Source organism: Trichoplusia ni, unplaced genomic scaffold, assembly GCF_003590095.1.
Source record: "Trichoplusia ni isolate ovarian cell line Hi5 unplaced genomic scaffold, tn1 tig00001093, whole genome shotgun sequence".
NCBI classification, from domain to species: domain Eukaryota; kingdom Metazoa; phylum Arthropoda; class Insecta; order Lepidoptera; family Noctuidae; genus Trichoplusia; species Trichoplusia ni.
The window spans coordinates 129,826-152,051 of record NW_020800094.1 but is presented as its reverse complement, the minus strand read 5'-3'; the positions used below and the strand labels follow the sequence as shown (position 1 = coordinate 152,051).

At 37.2% G+C, this 22,226-nt stretch overlaps 1 protein-coding gene and 1 pseudogene across 3 annotated transcripts; one reads left to right on the top strand and one right to left on the bottom strand.

Moving 5' to 3' along the window:
* The first annotated feature begins 195 nt into the window (after nucleotides 1–195).
* On the top strand, nucleotides 196–2,518 carry LOC113507219 (annotated as a pseudogene).
* Nucleotides 2,519–7,558: 5,040 nt separating this feature from the next.
* On the bottom strand, nucleotides 7,559–22,135 carry LOC113507217 (protein O-GlcNAcase). 3 transcript variants are annotated; one of them, XM_026890083.1, is made up of 22 exons: nucleotides 21,438–22,135; nucleotides 21,279–21,330; nucleotides 19,617–19,845; nucleotides 19,127–19,231; nucleotides 18,536–18,698; nucleotides 18,155–18,283; nucleotides 17,640–17,783; nucleotides 17,042–17,156; nucleotides 16,574–16,659; nucleotides 15,906–16,099; nucleotides 14,453–14,795; nucleotides 13,872–13,999; nucleotides 12,723–12,811; nucleotides 12,102–12,285; nucleotides 10,725–10,899; nucleotides 10,032–10,085; nucleotides 9,721–9,911; nucleotides 9,087–9,175; nucleotides 8,812–8,948; nucleotides 8,190–8,338; nucleotides 7,776–7,941; nucleotides 7,559–7,697 (listed from the first exon to the last, which is right to left on the bottom strand). In XM_026890083.1, the coding sequence occupies exons 1-22, from the start codon at nucleotides 21,502–21,504 to the stop codon at nucleotides 7,570–7,572; spliced, it is 3,117 nt and encodes a 1,038-aa protein (XP_026745884.1). In that variant the 5' UTR covers nucleotides 21,505–22,135; the 3' UTR covers nucleotides 7,559–7,569. The 3 variants fall into 3 exon arrangements, with proteins under 3 accessions (XP_026745884.1, XP_026745885.1, XP_026745887.1); XM_026890084.1 differs by having other exon boundaries at nucleotides 15,939–16,099; XM_026890086.1 differs by having other exon boundaries at nucleotides 15,948–16,099.
* Nucleotides 22,136–22,226: the final 91 nt, after the last annotated feature.

The window sequence follows — 22,226 nt, the reverse complement described above, 5'->3', positions numbered from 1 at the left end:
AAGTAGAGAGGTCTATTTTTATAAAATTTACTTTAAAACTTATAGGAAAACTAAAATTGACTAGTAATTTAATTACATCCATGTATTTGTGGCATTCTAACAAAAGAAATATAGAAGTAAATTGGTATATTTTATCCACAGATTTTATTTTAAAACATTTCGTTCAAAAATCAACGGGCAAAAGTTGAATTTAAAATTTTATGCGCCATTTTTGAATTTGTAGTATCCAGCTGTATCGATCAAACTTTTTTTTTATTAGGCAAAACAGTTTAGTGCTTGTGTAAATAATGTCTGAAGCATCAAATACAAGTGTTCCTAATATTTATGAAGAAGAATTAAATGAAGAAACAACATGGGATTTATCTTTCCAAGGATTAAAATTTGTACCGGATTTGAAAAACAATCTTTTGACTGTAAGTTGAATTATTTTGACGTAAAATATCAACAGACGAGGGTAAATATTTCGCAACCCAAAATTAATTATAGTCAGGTTTTTTGGTGGCCCAGGACGGAGAGTAGTAGATATGAGGATTTGGGAGAGGCTTTTGTCGAGTCGTGGTACGCAATGGGCAACATAAAAAAGCGTTTCGTTTCACAAAGATTATTGGTTCTACATAGTATCTAACTAAATTTCATCCAGTGCATTGTTATAGAGATACAGATAACCTTCCATTGTTCCAGATACTTTATCTTCAAAGCAACAATATCACAACTTTACCCAACGATTTATTCCCGTCTTTACCGCACATTATGTACCTCGATATTAGAAACAACAAGCTGACGGACATACCAAAATCTATAAAACATCACCCATGCCTCACGCATCTCTTGTTACAAAACAACAAGTTAACATCACTTCCGGACGAATTAGGAACTGTCGTACATTTAAAGGTTTTGCAATTAGGCGGGAACCCACTCATGTACCCGCCAAGAGAAGTCATAAACGCGGGAGTTTTAAGCGTTTTACAATTTTTAAATAATAAATATATCGACAATATGTTCATTGGAGCCCAATCAGAAATGTCTGAAGAAACGGTAAGCACAAGTGAGATCTCTCCCGAAAACTATAGTCAGGAAGCTCTAAGTTACAATTCCGTAATCGATGGTGAGCAATTGAAAAAGGCAATGTCCATACAACTTAATGAGCGAGAGTCGGATGATTCAGACGAGGAATATTATCCGAAAAATAAAGGGAAGTGTCGCAAATTAGCAAAGAGTCGGTTTACTATACCGCCCCACTATCAGAGTTCCAAATATGTTAAAGCGGAATTCAGTGATGGGAAAAAGCGCTGGAGGCAAAGATAAAACAGAATTATTTGAGAGATTTGGCATTGAAGAAGCATAAAGACTTACTCGCCATGAGGGACAAGATTCTTCAAGGAAGAAAGTGTGTTTCATCTTCATACAGCGTGCCTAACTTTATTTTACTTCTTTGTTTTTATTAACTTAAATAGCATGTTTAGGCTTAAAAGTTACTTGGTGTTTTAGCTCGTTATTTACTATCACAGATTTACGATTTACCTCTGCACATGCATTTTGCTATGCTTTTCTCAATCTCATTATGATAAAGGTGTTCATTGGCAAGCGCTAAGAAACTTCACTAAGTATAAAAATATTCTGGCGAAATAGGGTTCACTTATTCTTCGTATCTTATTTCGTCACTTCTATTTACTTAAATATAGAATGTTTTTCAGAAATCTAGACCACCTAAGAAACTGGCGCACAGACTATAGATCGAGAAAACACACACACGCTGACAGTTCATACAAAATGGATCCTAAAAGCTTTCCATACGACACCCACCCTGATTTCATGACAGTACTAACTAGAGAAGACATTGAAAAGGATTTACCTGACAAATACAGGAAGAAATTAATCAGACGAGCGAAGCCAACCGTCCCTAGAAAGAGCAATAATGATGTTCACTTAGCGTTGAAGATTAAACAGCTGTTTGAGAACTTGGAAGCAATAGACATTAATAGAAAGGATATGACGCCGAGGACAGAGCAAAAGATGCTTTTGAACGAGATTCAAAAGGTGCGGTTACTAACTATCATAATAACTGTTTGACCGGCTTATAAAAGAGAGAAATATAAACTATATTTTCCTTGGTTCGTCTGAACCTGCGTTCTGCTAATATTATTCCACTGCAGAAGTGCAGAGCAAAACCTTTCTCTCGCTTTTCAAGCATTTCTTTCATAAATACTAGGATGGAAGGTTTTCTCAGGCATCTAGTTGAATCTTCTCCACCTTGATGACGTTATTATTACTGTAGAATATATTGTCTCTCTCTAAAGACGTTCCATATTACCTGTTTTTTTGGACAGGCGAAGTTTGGAACTAATTTATTGACAATTATTTTACTTTTTACAGATCTCTGAAATAAAACAGAAGCTTATGGAGCTATCAACAACAAACACTAGATCAGTGGTAGAGGAGGAATAGAACTTATAGAATTTTTATTTTAATACTTTATAATTTACTTATAGGTTTGGAGAAATAAAAAAAGAATAATGATTTTGCAATTTTTATTACCGATTTATCTTCAGAATGCACCACACATAAAATTATTATAATAACACAAATTGTTTCCTGTTACTTTAGTAGTCATGGTTAAAAACCTCAAGTGTTTAGCTATTATTTCAATAAACACGTTTGTCAGTATTGCCAATATTCAAAAAGGAGTAGTTTCATGGACTGGGCAATGTCAACAATATACATGACAGACAACTTCGAACTGTAAAGTAACGTATTTTTTCATAATATTCATTTATATTTGGCTTGTTATACAATACTTTTTCTAAATTAGTGACTGTTTATGTAACAAAACTATACATTTGACAAAGACGAATGCAACGGAAAGTTGTACGATTCCATAAATCGGTTTTTTATACTTTTTAATACTGAAGCTTCGAAGGCATAGACAAATATAGATTTAATATTTGTCCACGATTCAAATAATTTAAACATTTTATAAGTAAGCCGTTCGGCTTATGTTTATAGAAAGCAAATAAATGCGGGATTGTGCAATTAAATACTACAATATAACTGCATAGCAGACTGGCAAATATGAATCTCGATCAGGACTGAGTGCCGATGTAATAAATACAATTGGTAAAGTTACCAAAACGATTAATTGGTAAATGTTATTTAAATATCTACAATATGAATTTGCTAGCGTGGTAAACGATGCTCAAGCCCAGCAGTGGGTCATTTATTGGCTACTAGAATAGAAATGTTGCCATTATTACATCAAAAAGTAAAAAAATAAATATTCCTGATCGATATTCTACTTGATTTGTCGTCTCGAAATCATACCTTATTTATAAAAATAATAATGTGATTATACAAATTAAAAAAAAAACTTAATGTAAGTGAGATTGTCAAGAAATTAAAAGTTAGCCAAAAATTTCGAAAGGTCTTAGAATGTATTCAAATCATAACCATATTTTCTCGGTTTTATACAAATTAATTACTATTTACCCGGACCTTTAAATGTGCTGGGAACTTTTTTAAGAAAAACAACTTCATGCAGGCAAAATTATATGAATAATCACATTCTCAACATTTCGAAGTGCTTTCAAAAAGGTCCCATCATACTCAATATCCGATTTACACTCAATTGTCTATACAAAGTATTAAATTTACTGAATCTAGTTTTTTATACATATTATATAATTGTTCGGATACTTAAATCTATTTATAAAACATTACTTACGTATAAAACAGCATTACAGCAATTTAAATCTTCGATCTTACTGTTAGTCTGACAAATTAGGAAATCTAAGATTTGGAACACTACACCCTCTTGAAGTATGTTGAAATTGTGATAGCTAGATGGCGCTCTATAGTGCGGCCGATGTAACCTGTCATCTCGGGAAATGGCTACAAAATATAGACGTCTGTTTCCCACAACTAGTTTCTACACTTTGATTTCACTCTAACAAATTTTTATCTGTTTTCCGAAGTGCTAACTTACATCGGCCATACTCTATACGGTTAAAAAGAGGCATCTTCCTTACACAAGTGTCAACAAAATTACTTCGAGAATCGGCCCCTTGGTGTTAATCTTCAAAACATTAAACAAAGTTAGTGTGTTTGTTGGTGTGTTTTCCTGTAATCTAAGTAGTTGCTGACTACTGCTTTCATTTCGATATTGACATAACAGTAAGTTTTTAAAATATCTAGTAACAATCATGAAGCTAGGATTGACTTGCAGATACAAAAGAAATCTGTTCTAACGAGCATTCGACGCTTATTTTTGGGTTTTTAAGTTTGTAACTATTCAAGTTATTGTCTTATCTTTCTCCGTCCTTTATTTACTTTGCGTACGGTCCTTTTCTCTACCTTATACTAGGACTCTGCAATCTATCTATCCGGCAACTGTCAAGGCTATTATAACTGATAAACCCTGATATCTAGACAGTATAAATTTTAGCAGACGATGTATTTCTATTGCCGCTATAACAAATTTGTTTCGTTAAGCCCTTTTATTGTGTCTTTCCCTCAAACCGACTCGCACCTGAATGACCTGGAACTTGACATTTTATTAATTCAATTTTATATCTTGCTTTTAAGTTTATAAGCGCTATTTCCAACCGCATATCACCTAACGTATCGAACACTCGTTAAATCGGGTTCAATATATTCTGCCAATCCTTCTTTACAATTATTGTGATTATAAACTTACAAGAAATAATCATGAGATTAAAATAATTTACACAAAACCTAAATAATTGAAAATTATTCTTTCAAGACATCAAAGTAAACTATTAAATATTTATGTTAATTAAACATTACAAGCAAAAGGAACTAAAAATTTCATTTGTATTTTATTTCTTCTCTCAAATCGATTGGAGAGTTTTGTGTCACAAAAATAAAAACATCTTTTTATACAAAAATATGCATAAAATATATTCTATGTAACATTAGTATTTTATGCCCCAGCGGCGTGATGAATTGCTAAGGCGACGTTCTGCCCTTTACGTGAGGCGATGCGACTTTCCGATGACTGAAGCGGTCGTCGAGAAATTATCCCGACTATCGCAGACTTGCATTGCCTCGTGTATGAAGGCCTTAGATAAATAATGTATTATGTAGGACTATTTAAGGAAAAATCTTAGCTGCTTTCATCAATACTTTAAAAATAATAGATTGTTTTAGAACTTTTCAGGTCAGGATGATGCATAATTTATGATAGAACAGTTTACTCATGCGTATTTATCGGGATCACCCGACTAGTTTCAGACCCAACCGGAGTCCCTTATCATAAGCTGAACCGTTGGTTCTTTTAAGCATAATAAAGGTAACTTATACATAGGTGAAAAACGCTAATGAAATTGCAGTTGTGATGGGTATCAAAATCAATAATATCTTGATGTGATGAAATGAATGATTGTAGAATTAAAACAAATACATAGATATTATTTTAGATACAAGCACAAATACTCTCTTACTCAGTCTTTGCCAATTTCTGACTAGGTTCACACACGCCAATTTAATGAAACGAATAATCGATTATTCTTATCGATTACCATTTAAATTATGTAAAGCTAATTAATTTATCTAATAAAAGAGGATATATTTTATTAAATCTCAAAATGTGTAGTAATGTAAATTTTTAGTTAATACATTATAATGAACGACATATCGGGAGATTTTCGTCGTCAATCCAATTATTTATTCAGACTATTTTCAAACTATTCAGCGGCTTATTTTTGAAAAATAATCAAATCCTTTTTTAGTATTAAATAAAAAATATTCTCAAACACACAGGAAGCGCTGCAAATCGTATATTAAATAGTTATTCTCAGAAAAATCAGCATTCAAAGCTATAATTGAATGTGTAGTCAAAGTAATTTTTACGAACACTTTATGCATTCCCTAGATTGGATTGACAGATCGGTTTTAATCACAAACGCATATTTCTTGACTAAATTGGCATCATTCTTCTACACCTAGTTCAGTCCCTCACTCCGAGCGAACATTTCATACCTATTATTATTATCTACATAACCTTTTTTTCTACTTCTTTTCTCATATTTTCTTTCAATATAAAACAAATTTTATCTGCGTTAGTTTATGGCTTAATTTTAAATGTCTAAAAAAAAAGTAAAATTAGTGCATGTTTTTTTTTGTAATTAATTATAAACGCTTTTGGATGTAGTTTTCAAACTGATACATTCGAAATGATTTAGTATTGACTTACTTTTGTATAGTAACGTTTTTCTGGATAGTTTATACTTTTATGAGCATATCTTGCACGACTGCACGTGAGAAATATGTGATTAAATTTGAATACTGCTTATCATTTTGTATGCTAATAAGTTCAAGTAAAACATGAAGTAAGTTGTCTATGAAATTTTACTTCTTATTTCGAGCGAAAAACAGATTCGGCGTGATTTCTGGAACATTGAACTGTTTTTCTTGACTTGACTTAAACATGTTGTTACTTAAACAAAATCAGATTTTGCTGATGATTCCAATGACAAAAGCTGTAAATTAGTTGAAAACAAAAAGAAAATAAATTATAATCCGAAACCAATTTTAAATGTGATGTGAAGTATTTATAATTACTATTCATTAAGTAATATACAGCTATAATACAATATTTATATTTCAATATACATTCTATAATACGGCCTGACGTTTTCAAGGCATATTGAAAACAATTTAAGAGGTTAGCTTGTCAGATTATTGCCAGTTTACAAGTGAGTGTTGCTATACCAAAATAGCTTATATTGTTTAAGTTGCGACCTTATTTAATTGTAAAAATTCGAGTAAAAACATACGATTAATTTATAGCTATTTTAATGTTATATGATATACAATCTAATTATTGCTGATTTTTTTTTTTGAGCCAGTTAGATCTAAGACTGATGATTTTTTAATGTAATAAAATTGATAAGTGTTATTAAATAAAGCTGCTAAAAGCAAGACATTTAACAAACTAGTTTTCTTGTTAAAGCAAAATAGAGTAAAAAATGTGGAATAATAAACTTGAATTGACAATTCATTTAGGTGATACGTATGCCGTTTCAAACAGTTTTTTGACTTTTGAGCAGCATTTGAATAGGTTTTACAATAAGAATTAATACTTACAAATGTGGAAGTAATGCATGGCAGTGGTAGTTACTTTTCATGACATGGTTTAGTGGTGATATATTTTATGTTTTACTAATGACCGGTTGAATGTTTTAGTTACGTTGTTCGAGATTTTAATTTAGTAAATTCCTGCACAATTTCGAAAAATCCTAAATAAAACGAATTTTTATGTGTCGTATTTGTTCCTACACTGCAAATGCTAGGATGTGAATGTATTGCTGAAATGTTACATCAGTGGCAGACTTTCAGGTGATACATGAAGATGACACTGACTTCCTTAACGCCTTTAACTTCATGTTCAGAAATGCTATGATTATCATTACCATTTCCTGTCGACTTACAAGGCGTGGCAATTGGAGCTGTAGCTGTTGTGTTGCGTGTCCAGTTGTGGGGTAGTTACTGGCGCATCCGGCGCGGGCGGCGCGGGCGGCGGCGCGGCGGCCGCGGGCGGGCGGCGGGCGGGCGCTAGAAGGCGCGCGCGAGGTACACGCGGCCGCCCGCGCCCCGCTGCAGCTCGGCGAAGCCCAGCTTGCTGTAGAACTGGTGCAGGTAGTGGTCGGTCGCGTTAATGCACGCGTGCACGCCGCTCGCGCCTGCCAACATACCGCCTCGGTGTTACAGAGCTGTGTGGTGGCCTTACGGCTTTATGCGGGTCACGCTGTGGGACTCACCGTGTGCCCTGAGCGCGGCCAGCAGGCAGGTGAGCAGGCGCGCGGGCGCCAGCGGGTCGCGGCAGCCGGCCAGCACGCAGCAGGTCAGCAGGGCGGGGTGCGAGCGGGTCACGCTGTCCGGGGCTCGCTCACACACGCTGAACTGGTGGAAGTGGCGGACGCACTCCTACAAATAAACTTAGCTGTCATACGGGTTTTTGAAATCTTATTATTCAGACAAAAATCTGCCAATGAAATCTACGGAGTGCGGTCGGAAGAGGAAACCTTAGGTCCCTTCCACGTGTAGTCGTATGCAAGACGAAAACACGACATTACACTACCGAGGTATCAAATCTCACTCCCTAAGTCTATCTAACTCTACTAACTCCCTTCGAAATCTTAACAACATCCTCAAAACTTCTCTCCCAATCCCACCTTGGCCGCCTGACTCAGGTCGTGCCTCTCCGTCAGCTGTTCCGGGTACTTCGTGCACATCTCCGGTATCCACGCCACCTCCTGCTTCTTGTAGAATTCCTTGCTGTTCAGTACTGCACACGCATATCCCACGATTTCGGGTTTCATGCCTGTTAAACAAATATTTTGGGTTAAAATTATTTACCGTCCGCTCGGATTCGATAGCTAGGCTGGGTCCGTGTCGGACTCAAGCGATTCTGATGAAAAATTGTTATAAACCGTTCAAAAATTAACTACAATTATTATTAGTATCGCAGAACGTTCCGAAAGAGCCTGAAAAAGGCCCATTTAAAATAAAACATTTTTATTTTGATCTATCAGCTATTAGAATCCCTGACCGACGAAGCGGTATTATCCGAAAGAGTTATCTTGGCCCCGGTACACAAAAGGCAAAGGAAGGAACATTGGCATACCTATTTAGTCAGTAGAAGTCTGACATTCCCTATCGCTTTACCCAAAGCGGGAAGCATTAAAGGTCTCCTACATTTCATGATTTACCACCCGAAAATGAAGCTATTGGTATCCCGCCGCAAAGCCTACCTATTATTAATTATCAATGTTTATTACATAAAGGTATTGTTACCGTTAATCCTAGGTTCGTTCGTCCTCTTCTCGATGTCCTCGTCTCCATCAGGGCTGATGTCGCGCGGCACACACTCCTCGTCGTCTTCTATGACCATGCACAACTCGGGGACTAGGGTCAGGAACGGTGCCACTAGCCTACAATACAAGGAAAACAATGTTATCAAGTTACACGTTTTACAAGACATTTATTAAGCCGAACTACACATTTATTAATTATTTATCAAAACTCTAAGTAATGACTTAACAATATAAAGGTATTTTACTACAGTTTACCTATCAGCCGGCAATGTCTGTAAGTCACTCGGGAACAAGTCACTGCAGTCAGAGCCATCCCGACACGTCTTGTGGCAAATTAGACATACCTGTTTAAGGAAAAAATAATATCAAATTAATAATAATTTAATAATTATTAAACCTACAAATATTGCATTTTATAACTTTGAATATTACATGACTATCTTTAATAGCCACAAATCTATTAAAAAATGGCTAACATATTTCATGCTAAACAGTTCTTCCGCTACCTTCGCTTAAAAGACCAACAACGTCAACAGAATTTAAGATACGCTAAATCGCACGAACTTTGCCGACGTCAGCCGAACATATCCGAAGATCTATCTGTAGTAGCTACAAAATATATTTCTTCTCTAACATTGTATGTACATATTAAGAATCACTGCTGTAATTCCATGGTGTACAATAAAGAATATTCTAATCTAATCTAAACATTTTACGTTGGAAGGATTTGAGGGAGGCCTTTGCCCGGCTGTAGGACACAGTGGGCTGTCTAGTTAAAAAAAAAAAATACATGTTAAGCAGTTCTTAAGAAGCCCGACAGACCAACAACGACAACGGAATTGAAGATACACGAACATTTCCGACGACAACCGAACACAGCCATACTCACCGCTTCCTCGTCGGCTGTAGTATAAGGCCTCACAGTGAGCGGCAACACGGTAGGCGGTGGTAGTGTCCGCAGCGCGTCGCTCGTACACTCTACGGGTATCAGACGCCGTAGGTCCGCTGTCAAACCGCCACGGAACACCCACGGCTCTTGGCAGCCGCTCTCAAAGGCCTCGCGCCAGCCTTTTGAGAACCCTACAGTAATAAAATACGTTCAATGTCTTAATTTTCATTTAATGTAATGATTTGCACTTACTAAAGTTTAAAATAAGTTAGTAGTGTGTATATGTGTGAGTGTGTATATGATTTACTTACATGTATAACTTCCTTGTGTATTCGCTGCTATATTTTGAGGATATTTGCCGAGTTCTGAAAATCAGAATGTAACGTTAAGGGCTGTTTTTGAAGTACTCTACAGCAAACATATGTAATCGGCACAATAGTGAACAATATCGTTAGTTGATCCGAATATTTGTGATATGAAATGGCTTCTCAGTATAGTATGATTTACAAAAAAAAGAAAATGGTAGTTGTGGTGGTCGAGCAGAGTCGACGTAGAGTATTCAGTTGCGCCAAGTGCTCTGTAAGTTGCCTGTTGCATGGAGTGTTCAGAAATTCAGAAACGTTTCGCACCAGCACCATAGATAGTTTCATAATAGATTCCGCATAGAAAACAACTCATGAGTAACAAACATATTATATGCATTTTTATTGATACAATGGATTGGAGATGCTGCTATGAGCAGTGTGTTGTGCTGTCAGTTTTCCATAACCGTAATAATATAAGCCCTGTTCTTTTTCTTTTTTTTGTTTAAAGAACGACTCCTGCACTAAGGAATTAAATCTTTGTGTCGCGGGGGGTTTACAAACATACAAATATATGCACAATCACACCCAGACTCAGAACAAGCATTCGTGTATCACACAAATGCTTGTCTATTCGGGGGCAAACCCACGACACTATGCGCACAGAGTGTTTGGCGTGGTGACCTCAGCCGCAGTACTGACCCAGCCACCGCAGGAAGCCGTCGAGCAGCGCGAGCACTGCGCAGAGCTCCCACACGTAGGGCTGCAGCTCGGCGTGCAGCTCGCGGTTGCGCGCGGCCGCCAGGCGCCGCGCCAGGCGCCGCGTGCGCGACAGCCACCACGCGAAGCGGCTGCGGCGCCGGCGCCACTCGCTCGTCTGGGACCGGCCAAACAACATTATTAATGTCAAAGTGTCGATGGTTGAATCTTTGTTACTCAATCACGCAAAAACGGCTGAACGGATTTGGATGAAATTTGGCATGCATATAGCCTTTACATGGAAAAGAACGTAGGCTACCTTTTGTCCCAATTTTTTAAGTAGTTCCGGAGGAAAAATTGAAAAGGTGTGTATCTCCTATAATTTCAAAGCTGCCTGCACCTTGCCTATAAATGATTTTTTTTTAAACTCGATTTAACGCGATTTTGTCGCGGGCAACAATTAGTTATTAAATAATGTATAATTACCGGCATGGATCTTGAACACTGACCTTTACCTGCGCAGAAGTGATTTTTGGGTCCCTTTTACGGTATGAAGTGAGGCGCGGGGCGGACACAAGTTCAGTGACTGGCCCGCTGCGCATCGTGACTCGTGTTTGGTTGAAATTCGTTCTTTGTTGCAGTTGCATGCAACTGAAGACAACGAGTATGGACAATTGATTGGCGTTTTATTTTACGATGCGCAAAGCGACCCCCACTCTTCTGCCGAGCGCTCAAGATCCGTGCCGATAACTATAACGGGTTTACTCGAGCGTATTTATCGGGATTGCTCGACTAGTTTCGGACCCAACCGGAGTCCTTAATCATGAGCAGACGCGGCGGGGTCGCCCGATAAATAGGCGTGAGTAAACCGTTACATTGTTTAATAATGAATCGTTCTCACGATAGTTACTATCAAAGTATCTAATAGAACATTAAGTATTTCTGTTATTAATTTAATTATTCTGTAACTGTCAAGATTTACATAATTTACTTATTACACTGCATTATTAATCTTGGATCTGCTTAGCCTTTTCCCAAAACCCTTGCTGGGGTCGGGTTCCAGTATAACTAGATTCAGCTAAGTACCCGTGTTATACAAGGAGCGACTGTCTATTTGACCTCCTCAACCTGGGCAACACGATACCCCTTGGACAGACTTTCAAGCTTCCGACTACCAGTAACGACTGACATAGATGTATGAATAACAGCCGGCAGACACAATTTAACGCGCCTCCCGAAAACACGGCAAACTTGTTATGACAAAGATTGTCACCCATCTACAGACGCGTCAAATGTAGCTGAACCTGTGATCGACTCTCTTATGCAGAAAAGGCTTAGCCATGAGCTTCTATTAATCTCATTATGTGATAGTAATCTCACCTCAGGCTTGCTCCCTCTAGGCAGCATGCTGGCCGCGTGCATCGTCAGCCAGTTGAAGTCGTGCAACAGCCGCAGTCCGCGCGACCCGTGTTCGAACGGCAAGTAGAACAGGTCACACAGTAGCAGCAAGTCGTCCGCTACGAGCGCGTTAGAGTCTATCGACTCTTCTTCCGTGTCTACTGGTCTGAAAAATTGACGGTTATGTATTTTTATGTTCGTCGAAGTGGACTAAGTATATAAAAGTCAATTACTAGCCAGGTCTTGTTCGTAGAAATTAAATTTTGGTCACCTAGAGTTTAAAAGTGCCTAAAAACAGCTTACCTAAAATTAAAACTCGTTGTTCTAGATTTAGGCAGAGGTATAAGTAGTACATTAGAAATACAACTGTTTATTGAACCTGTGTATTCGAATTAGGACTATGATTTCAGTATTTTTCTTTACCAGTAAACAAATAATGATTTTGAAAAAAATGTGTGGTAACATTAAAGCGGGTAGGTTAATTATCTTCATGTAATTCATGCCATGAAAGGCTCAATGTTATTGCATTATATATACTAGTAGCTCTTCATAATCGTACACGCAATTATGGGGAAACACGTTATAAGTTAAGGTGCTACTTACTCGTCGACGACGTCCGCAGGCTCAGCTGATTCCACCATCATGTCCGTACTTAGCGGACTGTGGCTCGGTTCAACTTGCATGGAACCATTCTGTAACAAACACTTTTTGTATCAAGATTCATGTTTTGACTTCATTTAGACGAGCAGGTGGTACATTACTTGGTAGATAGACAAGCGTCTCATAAAACTTCCTTCGATAGAAGACAAAGCACTTCTCGGCATAGAGTTCATGTCACTTATACAAGTGTAATAGTGTTATATAAGAGGTGTGTCTTGTTGGAAAGACTCTTGATCAACCTCTTTTGTTTTGATTTATATCATCTCTGATGCCAGGGTTCTAGGAATAGATAAGCTATCAGGCCAAAGAGAAGGACGCATCGTCATGCACGTCCTTTCTTGGGGTGGGTTCTTTACACCCACTCTTCAAGAAGGAGTCCAAAAGGAATTAGACTTGCCAGAGTTGTGAGTGATCATTTCACGTGATTAGAAGGGCCCGGGGCCTTAGTTGGCGAGAGTCCAACATATCCCCATGCCGTTGGTTTGGTTGCCGAGGGTTGAAATCATTATCTTCACTACAAACATTGTAGAAGTGAGATGTAGCTCTAGGGCCCGTAGTGCGCTGTCTCTGTTTCACAAATACGACAATCTTACTACAAGAGGTGTTGTTTCTTTTTTAAACGACTCCTGCTGTACGTAATTTAATCTTTACGTCGCGGGGGTTTTCACAAACATACAAATCATGTGCACAAAGACACCCAGACTCAGAACAAGCACTCGTGGATCACACAAATGCTTTTCCTACGTAGGGATCGACCTCACGATACGACGCGCATAGTGGATTTGGCGTGACGGCGTGGTGATATTAATTTAACTGATTAATTCCATGGTGTACAAATGTTTTTATAATCAATGACATTGTAATTTATAGTTTCTATTCTTAAATAATTGAATAGGTATTGTTTTAAAAAGTTTTCGTGCCTATTTACATGGCTTAAAACTATTTAATCCACGTGTATTTTAAATTAAAATTGGTAAGAATTAATTAATTGCTAAGAATGTAGGTTATATTAATAATTTTAAAAATTCTTAGCAAATAAATTTCGATTTCAAAACACATTAATGCCTATTAAACATAGCACAGTTAATTCACCTCGCTCATGCCATCGTTCATGACGACATCGGAGTCGGTGGCTGGCGCGGAGGGAGGGTCCACGTCCAGCGGCTCCACGCCTATCTCCGGTATGGACGGCCGGCTCGGGCTGAGCGTCTGGGGGGTGTCTGTATAGGGAAAATAAGAACTCAGTTGAAATAAATTAAGACAAATATTATGTCGAAAAGGGGGATTAAAAAAATTAAAGGTTTTTTAAATACATACGTTGAGTAGCGGATTTTTAGGAATTAGGTCTCTTTACGCTTCATCTATTATGATGTATAAATTTCGCCTACAATGCCGTTGTCTTGTTGAGGGTTGACATAAGTTTAAGTTCATGAGGTTTACAACTACGAAACTTTATACTTAATTTCTGGCCAGAAATTGAAGTGAAAGTTGTGATGTGATACTGTTTAGATATCAGATGTACAGCGAAAATCAGGCACGAAATAACACACCATTAACGGCACATCCCTTAATACTGAACCCTAAGTCAATCTATTATGACATCTTTTTATATTACATTGTCGCTTAAGGACATTTCTAATAAACATTTCATAGAAAAAATCGTAACAGCTCACCCCCAATACTCATATCACCATTCTTCGGCTGCTCCTCACTCTGCGACTCCACATCGTCCACAATGATCTGATCATTATCATCATCTTTCCCCTCCAACACGTTGCCTAGCAACACCTCACTAACATCCTTTTCCATCGCCTTCCCATTCTCCTCCAACGCTTTCAACCCCAATATAGGCACGGGGAGGGTTGAAACGGGGATTTCAGATGGTAGAGACATGTTGGAACTTGCTATAGGTATTATAGGGTTGGGTATAGACTCGTTTAGGATGACCTTTGTGGGTGAAACGAGTGAATTCATTACGGGGTTGGGAACCGGGTTGAAGGTCTCTATTGGGGATACCTGTTGATGAAATATTGTGTTAAGGAGACATGGTTTTGGATAAAAAATGTTCAAAATATTATTGCGGTTTTTGTTGTGGGTTCAAACTCAATTTTAATTAAGCATGCAGATGAATATTACTTGTATTGCATGGAAAAGCATCTGGCGAATTAGCCAAATTGAAAAAAAAAAACAGAACAAAAAGCATACAACGTTTTGGTAATCCTGTTAATTAAACCATATTTTGAACATTTTTAAACGATAAAAACGTTTTTAAATAATGAATAAATAAACTGTGCTATAAATAAATATAAATATAAAAAAAGAGTGGTCTTAATATGAAGTAGTCTATTAAAAATAGGTGAACTGAACAGCGGCCGCTCAAACCTATTTTGTTTTGATCGGTCGACGTTGTTCCAATACGACCCCGTTGTTCGACAGATATCACCGGCTGTGGTTGAAGACAACGCTCAGGTTGATTAGAAAGTTAAATAAGCGAAAATGTTAGTACATACTTTAACGGATAATAATATTCGTTTACTGCTGGACAAAGGCCTCCACAATGGGACGAATATCTCATGAAGTAAGCGCGTAATATAAGGAGAAGTATTTTTTGGTGCTCTGTTTTATCGATAGTTTTTTATTTGGATATTATTAAATTTTATACTGCTTCGTATTTATGAAACTATATGCTACATAATTAACATACAGAAAGCTTTTTATCATGGAATGATTTAAAATTATTTGCTCGATCTAGCTGAACTTAGTACTTTAGAAGTCGACATAAAGAATAATGTTGCAAAAAAGTATCTCAACCTATTCTAGTTACATGAGCATGTAGTGAAAATTTATTTAAATTTGGTTTATGAGAATAAACAAAGTTAGGATTACAATAACTTCATACTATGATTTCATTTGAAATGATTGTGCAAATGTGAATAAGCTTTTGTGCAGCTGTATGCGACGCAAACTCTATAAGCTACGCCTATAAGCCCTCACGAACGGAGCAACGGGCTAAACATACACTATCTCTACTATCCCTAAACATCAACAAGACCATTATCTCCAACCACAGCACAATCGTTCAAACAACGGGCATTTGCATTACAAATGGCGTATACAACAACTCACTCTCGTAGATAATATCGGTCTGTCTATACTAGCCGAGCATACGTCGGCGAGCGCCTGCAGCTGGCTGGTGTTGACCGTCGGGATGGACGGGCCCATGTCCGCCGTGGAGGTGGTCGACGTGTTGCACGTCGCCGTCATCAGGGACATGCACGTGTTCACGGACGGCAGGATCGGGATGATCGGGACTGGTGGCACTGGAACCAGTGTTTTAGTTAGAAGTTGATATATTATATTCAATATTTTAATCGTTTTGGTGTTTTTTTTTCATTAAAAATAAATCCAGCACCGAGAAATTTCTGTGATCAATACCATTTGGCCATTGGTGCTGTCAAAAGTCCTTTGTTCATTTAAAGATGGACCTGATAGTAATTGATACAGAAACTTTAAAAACAAACTCGTATTTCTTGTGATATTATAAAATAGTTTAACTATCTATATTATGTATGTATTTAGAAATATATAAGTATGTTATGTGTTTTAGTCCTCATAATACAAGCTCTGCTTAGTTTGAGACTAGATGGCGTTGTGTGAATGATGTCCAATATATATAAAAAAAAAGAATCCAGTTAATTGTGTGAAGACTATATAACATTAAACTTGAACCAAACATGATTCCTGGAACATAAAACCACATGATACTTAAAGAATATAGCTTATAATATAATTACCTGTGATGGTTGGTTGTGGCTTGATAACAGGGCCCTGAGCAGTCTTAGGGATTGAGAACTCCGGCAACCACTCATTGATGGCCTGTCTGCAAAACGTTTATTTTATATGTGATATTGAAATTTTGCAGGTAAATATTGAAAAACAGACTATGGGGAAAGAGTAGTCTTAACTGAGAAAAGCTTAGCCGTCTTTTGACTTTTTCTTTTAGCATTTACTAAATACTAATGAAGTGTAGACAACATTGTTTTACCATAATAACTTTGTTTTTAAACCTGAGTTCGTTTCTACTTTACTCTCTCAGGTTAGCTAATTAGAAGTTGCTTTTGTTTAGTCATTACTGACCCACTGCAGGGCAAAGGCCTCCCTTAGATTCTTCCACAGTTAGAAGTTTCGACAGTTTAAAACAATGTCACGTTAAACGCATAACACGTATCCTATTGGCTGATTAGATATAAGTATAGTAGTACCGGAGCGCGTGTCGGTGATGGTAGACATGCGCGGCGAGCGGCAGCGGCGCGTCGTCCTCGCACACGCCCTGCTCGCTCTCGCGCTCCAGCTTTATGTCCCACGACACCGCCTCCACTGCGGGCACAATCACGTCAGTTAAATACTATACTGTGTGCACGCTACGTTGAAAATGATAGTAATTTATTTAGAACATAAATATTATACGTATAATATTCTCATGTCTGAATACAGATATTATACTTTATTCAAAACATTTTTATTGCATTGAAACTCATTTACTCACTTTCCACTCATTTAAAAGTTTTATTATAAAACGTCATTGCTATTTGGTTCATTGTAAGATGTGTGTCGAAAAAGATAAGAAATACACATTGCACTGAACAGGTCCGTGTTCTGTGCAATGTGCCTGTATCATCTGGCCGCAAATGGCTTTTAAATGGGTTTGTATGACTGGTTGGCAACTCCAAGATAATCTTAAATAATAGATCGCGTATTGGTGAGACCACAGGACTGGGAAGTCAAAGGTTCCAAAACATAGCCTGAGTGATATTCTTATAGATATGTATATGATGTATATAAGAAGTATATAATACTGACTATGTTGCGGCGCGTCCAGACTGCAGCTGGCCCAGTGCGCGAGCGTCCAGATGGGGATCATGTTGGCGTTGTACTCGCAGTTGGGGTTCGTGAGCACGCCGCGCAGCAGCGGGATCAGCTCGGGGGAGCGCCCGCAGTATGGACCTGGGTGAAAATAGTAATAATTCGATTTCAGATTTGTCTACGCCAAAATTTATGATTGTTGATTTTTATTTATTTATTTAAACTTCTGATGCATGAAAATACTCGTACGTACCAAGGCGGACTTAATGCCCGAGGCATACTCTACTAGTAGTACTAGTTAACCGTAGGGTAATTCAGAAATAACTAGAAGTAGGTACATTGGCAAAGTGCGAGGTACACAATTATACACAATATACCTACATATTAGTACATATTTATACACTGAATAATGCTAATTTTTGTATGTTAAGAGAATATCATTTATTCTTTTCATGCCTTGAGACCACTCCGTATTTTTTCTATTTTTGTCACTTTATCAGTACTCTACTTACCCAAAAAGATTCGTTTCTGGTCGTAATCGTTGGCGTGCAGGTTGTCCCAGATGACAGGAGGTCGTCGCAACACCTGCGTGATTTCCTCGATACACTCTGTTGTTAACGTCTTCGATATCACTTTCGGTCCTGCAAAGAAAAGCCGTATTGGACATTTTCTAAATTAACTAAATCCTTAATAAAACAATGGTTACCTAAGCCACTCGGATAACCGTGTGACGCGGGTGCGAACCCCGCTCAGGCCAAGCGTTTGTGTGAACCAGAAACGCTTGTTCCGAGTCTGGGTCTTTTATTGCATGTGACTTGGATTTATATCGATTTAATTCCTTACTACGGGAATTGTCTTAAAAAAAACCCTGTCTATAGTTTGACAGCACATACCGGTCCACATGATATCAATCTGCTGGTCGAGCTTGGTCCCGAGCGTGTTGAGGTACTCGGAGCTGCTGACGGCGGGCACCGCGCGCGTGCTGCAGTACTGCGTGGGACACAGCAGGAAGCGCGGCCGCGACAGGTGCTGCTGGATCTCGTTGGTGATCGACACCTGCGGGGACGATGGCAGGCTGTCGTCACATAGCAGTAAAAGGTGGTCACTGGACGCATTAATAGTAGATGAGGGTCTGTGACCAGTCAGCAAGCGCTGTGGAATATTGATTTCTTAGCCCTGCTTACTAAATTTCATTCTAGTTTCCAAGGCAGTCAATTGTTTAACCTTGGTCACACCAAACTTAAAGATTTTGGTGGTGTTGATTTTATTGTACATTCTGGCTTATAGGAGCTGCAATGACGGACATGTAAAGTAGGCTAGCCCCAAAAACGACTCTTTGTTTCCAAAACAAATATGCATTTTTAGTTATGCAATAAAGTAGCTTCCAACCTCAATGAACTGTTTATTTAAAAAACTTTTGTTACCAGTTTGAGCATCTTATCATATTTTCTTCACTAATGCCTCTTCCCCAATAGAATACTTACTTGTGCATGAGCAAAGCTTTGGAATATCTGTTTGTCTGCTTCACTCATCTCTGGCTCAATATCATCAAACAGCAGCGCGAAACAAGTGCAGCCGAACTGTGACACCTAGAAAGAACAAAAATTGAAATCAACATTGTGAACAGGGAGGGTCACTTCCGAAAAACGGAGGAACTCGTCTTAACAAAGACGGTCTATCCATCTAAGGACTAACCGCGTCAAGCGTAGCCTAACCTAACCTGAGATCGATTCACTTATGTGATGATTAAAATCAACAATTATCAAATTCAAATCTTTAATATTTGATTGTAAAATGAAACATGGAAAGAAATTATTAGTACCAAGCCCAATAAAAGAAAAGTTCAATTTTCCTCTCAGTATAAATTATCCGATATACATTATGGATAAATAAAAACCAAAGACTTTTTAACAAGTACTTAAATAACCTATATCTCTTACAACTTAAAAGCATGCTAATAAAACAAAATAATACCTGTTCCAACTTCCTCTTCAAGGTTGTAATCTCCTTCTGACTGCTATACGTGATATCAAGTCCTGGGGACAATGCATAACAGAATATGATGCCCTGGGCCTTCGCCGCGGAGATTAGTGACGTCAGATGTTCAGCCTCCTCCACCGTGTAGAGCTCCCGCCAGTACGCGCGGTGCTTGTAATCGTCTTTCGGCGCGTAAACGTACATGTCCATGCCCCATTTCTTTAACCTGGAATTTGAAAAATATGAAGGGATATTTGTGCTTTGAAGTAAGTTGAGCTGTTTCTACACTCAAGTCAGATCGCTTAGGAAGTAGTTAAAGATAGGCAACATTTAACAATCTTTAGTGGATCAGGAGAAGTGTTCAGAAGAGATTCCAGGCATTGTCCAAGCTCAAGCTACTTAGTGACCTACTTTCTAATTTAATTTTTTTAAATGGTGAAATGAATGGTGTAAAAGTTAGAGTAAGGCATTGTTTGTTGGATGAGTAAGAAGTATATGTTTGACAGGATTCCTAATATCTCAAGTGATGTAGTAATGTGAACACCCAGACAAATAGTGAAATTAAAATAAGGAAAGATGGGTCATTGCACTGAAAATGGTCAGTTGAAATAAAACAGGAAAGGAACCGCCATACATGTTTTTGTACTGCCTACAATCAAATTTAATTGATTGATTTATGTAATTCATACAACTGAGAAAAACCTTCTGTCTGATTGTTTAATTTGTGTGTTAATATGTAACATGTTCTTGACCAATGATGATGTTAACCACAACAAGATGTTATTACATCTGAATGCTATATAACTATTAGCGGAATTCTTCGAAAGGCTTACAGAGGCCCTGATACGCAAAGGGCAAAGAAAGAGACATGAGAAGCTCAATCCAAACTGAGAGGATTAATTTCTTAAGCAATTAGATTTTTTGTGGAAATGGGTGCTAATTACCTGAAATATATATATTTTTTTTTTATTAATTTCCCATCACAGAAAAGAAGTGCAAAAAGACTAAATAAGTATCACATCAGCTTATTAAGATTTTTCCAGAATGTGTTAGCCACAGAGGCCTTTAGGTTTAAACTCTGTGACCAAGTATAAGAGAAAGCAATATTAAATCATATTAATAAATTGGTTGAATATTGGCATGCAATTGCTTCCAGTATAGAAAAAGTGATGATTAATATTAATGCACAGATGTTTTATTCAGAAACTGTTTAAACAAATGGAGAATTAGAAAGTTTTATTATTATAAAACTGTTGGAAATGTTTCAATTCAACCTTACATAAAATGGAATTTTCCTTCACCAACAAATACTTAGCAGTTAGCAGTCAAGTGTTAAATATCATGACTGAGTGTGAAGGTGACCAGCACCATTGATATTTATTTCGGAATTTTATTAAAAGTTGATGCAGTTTACAAAGAATAACAGTCAATGCAAAATTATGCAAAAAGTAACCTAATTTTATGATACTCAATATTCAGCTGTAATAAACAGAGAAACCCAGAATATAATTGAATATAGTATTTAGTAAATAATACGGCTTTATGATAAGAAAGAGAAAGAAGGTCGTGTAATAATAACAAAACAAAATACGTAAATGATACACAAAGTGCTCATTATGATGATTTCTCAGTATAATAGTTATTATCAACAATACTCACTTTTGAAACAAATCTTTTCTTTGTTCAGTAGTCCACGGGCGTCCGTAAAAGCCTGTAATAGTTTAGCTTAGGTCATTCACTTCATTACAAACTTAGATTGCGATATATACCTATAGATTTACTATAAGACATATTTCAGAGTTTTAATACAACAATTACCTTCAACAACACCGCAAATGAAGTCCTTTCTATTTGAACTTGGTTCATCCGGCGAACTTTCAGTCATATTTATTGGTAAATTAACAATTTACAACCACGAAATGTAATTGTGTTGGGATGTAACACTTTTCAACAGTTCTAAACCAAATTAGAATCTATCAATGCTATGTATCTAATAAACAACAGTAATGTGAATAACAGGACTATCAGTTTGTTGGATTTAGAGCACCGGTTGACCCAACAGGCATAAATTATTGAAATACTTTAATCTCGACAACGAACGAAATCTCACAGAGTTATCATGATGTGTCAAACTATAAGGTTCGTATAGAGGTCCACTTCACGGCACTTTCTAATAGTTTAGTTTTAGAAATTTCCTATGCACACCATAGATAAGTAATAGTGCTCAGAATGACAAAAATATTCTTTAAAATTTTCTGTTTTAAAATTCATTTTACATGTACTTAATTAAATGGGTCATTGTATTTCCACAGGTTTGGTATTCGAGACCTACAAAAAACCTCATATAGTTTCCTCTGGGGAATGTTACTGGTGCGTTCTGGAATAAACATAAGGATGGAACAGATTAAAAATAATACTATTTTGGTAAAATGCTTCAATTTATTCTGTGCTCTCGGCTACTGTGCTATTGAATTCATAATATTAAATTCAACAGTCAGTGGTATTCCAGCATTTTCAGCTCCCGTAAACAGAATTTATTAAGTCTTATTAAAACAACGATAGTATTTAAACTTTATTTCATTTTAATCATTTACAAAGCTATGCTAA

Coding starts and splice junctions, on each gene's coding strand:
- LOC113507217 (XM_026890083.1), bottom strand. CDS start 21,504: ATGACTGAAAGTTCGCCGGATGAACCAAGTTCAAATAGAAAGGACTTC. Junction 17,157..17,639: donor TCTGGACGCGCCGCAACATA/GTCAGTATTATA, acceptor TTGTGCCCGCAG/TGGAGGCGGTGTCGTGGGAC. Junction 14,000..14,452: donor TGGTGATATGAGTATTGGGG/GTGAGCTGTTAC, acceptor TTCCCTATACAG/ACACCCCCCAGACGCTCAGC.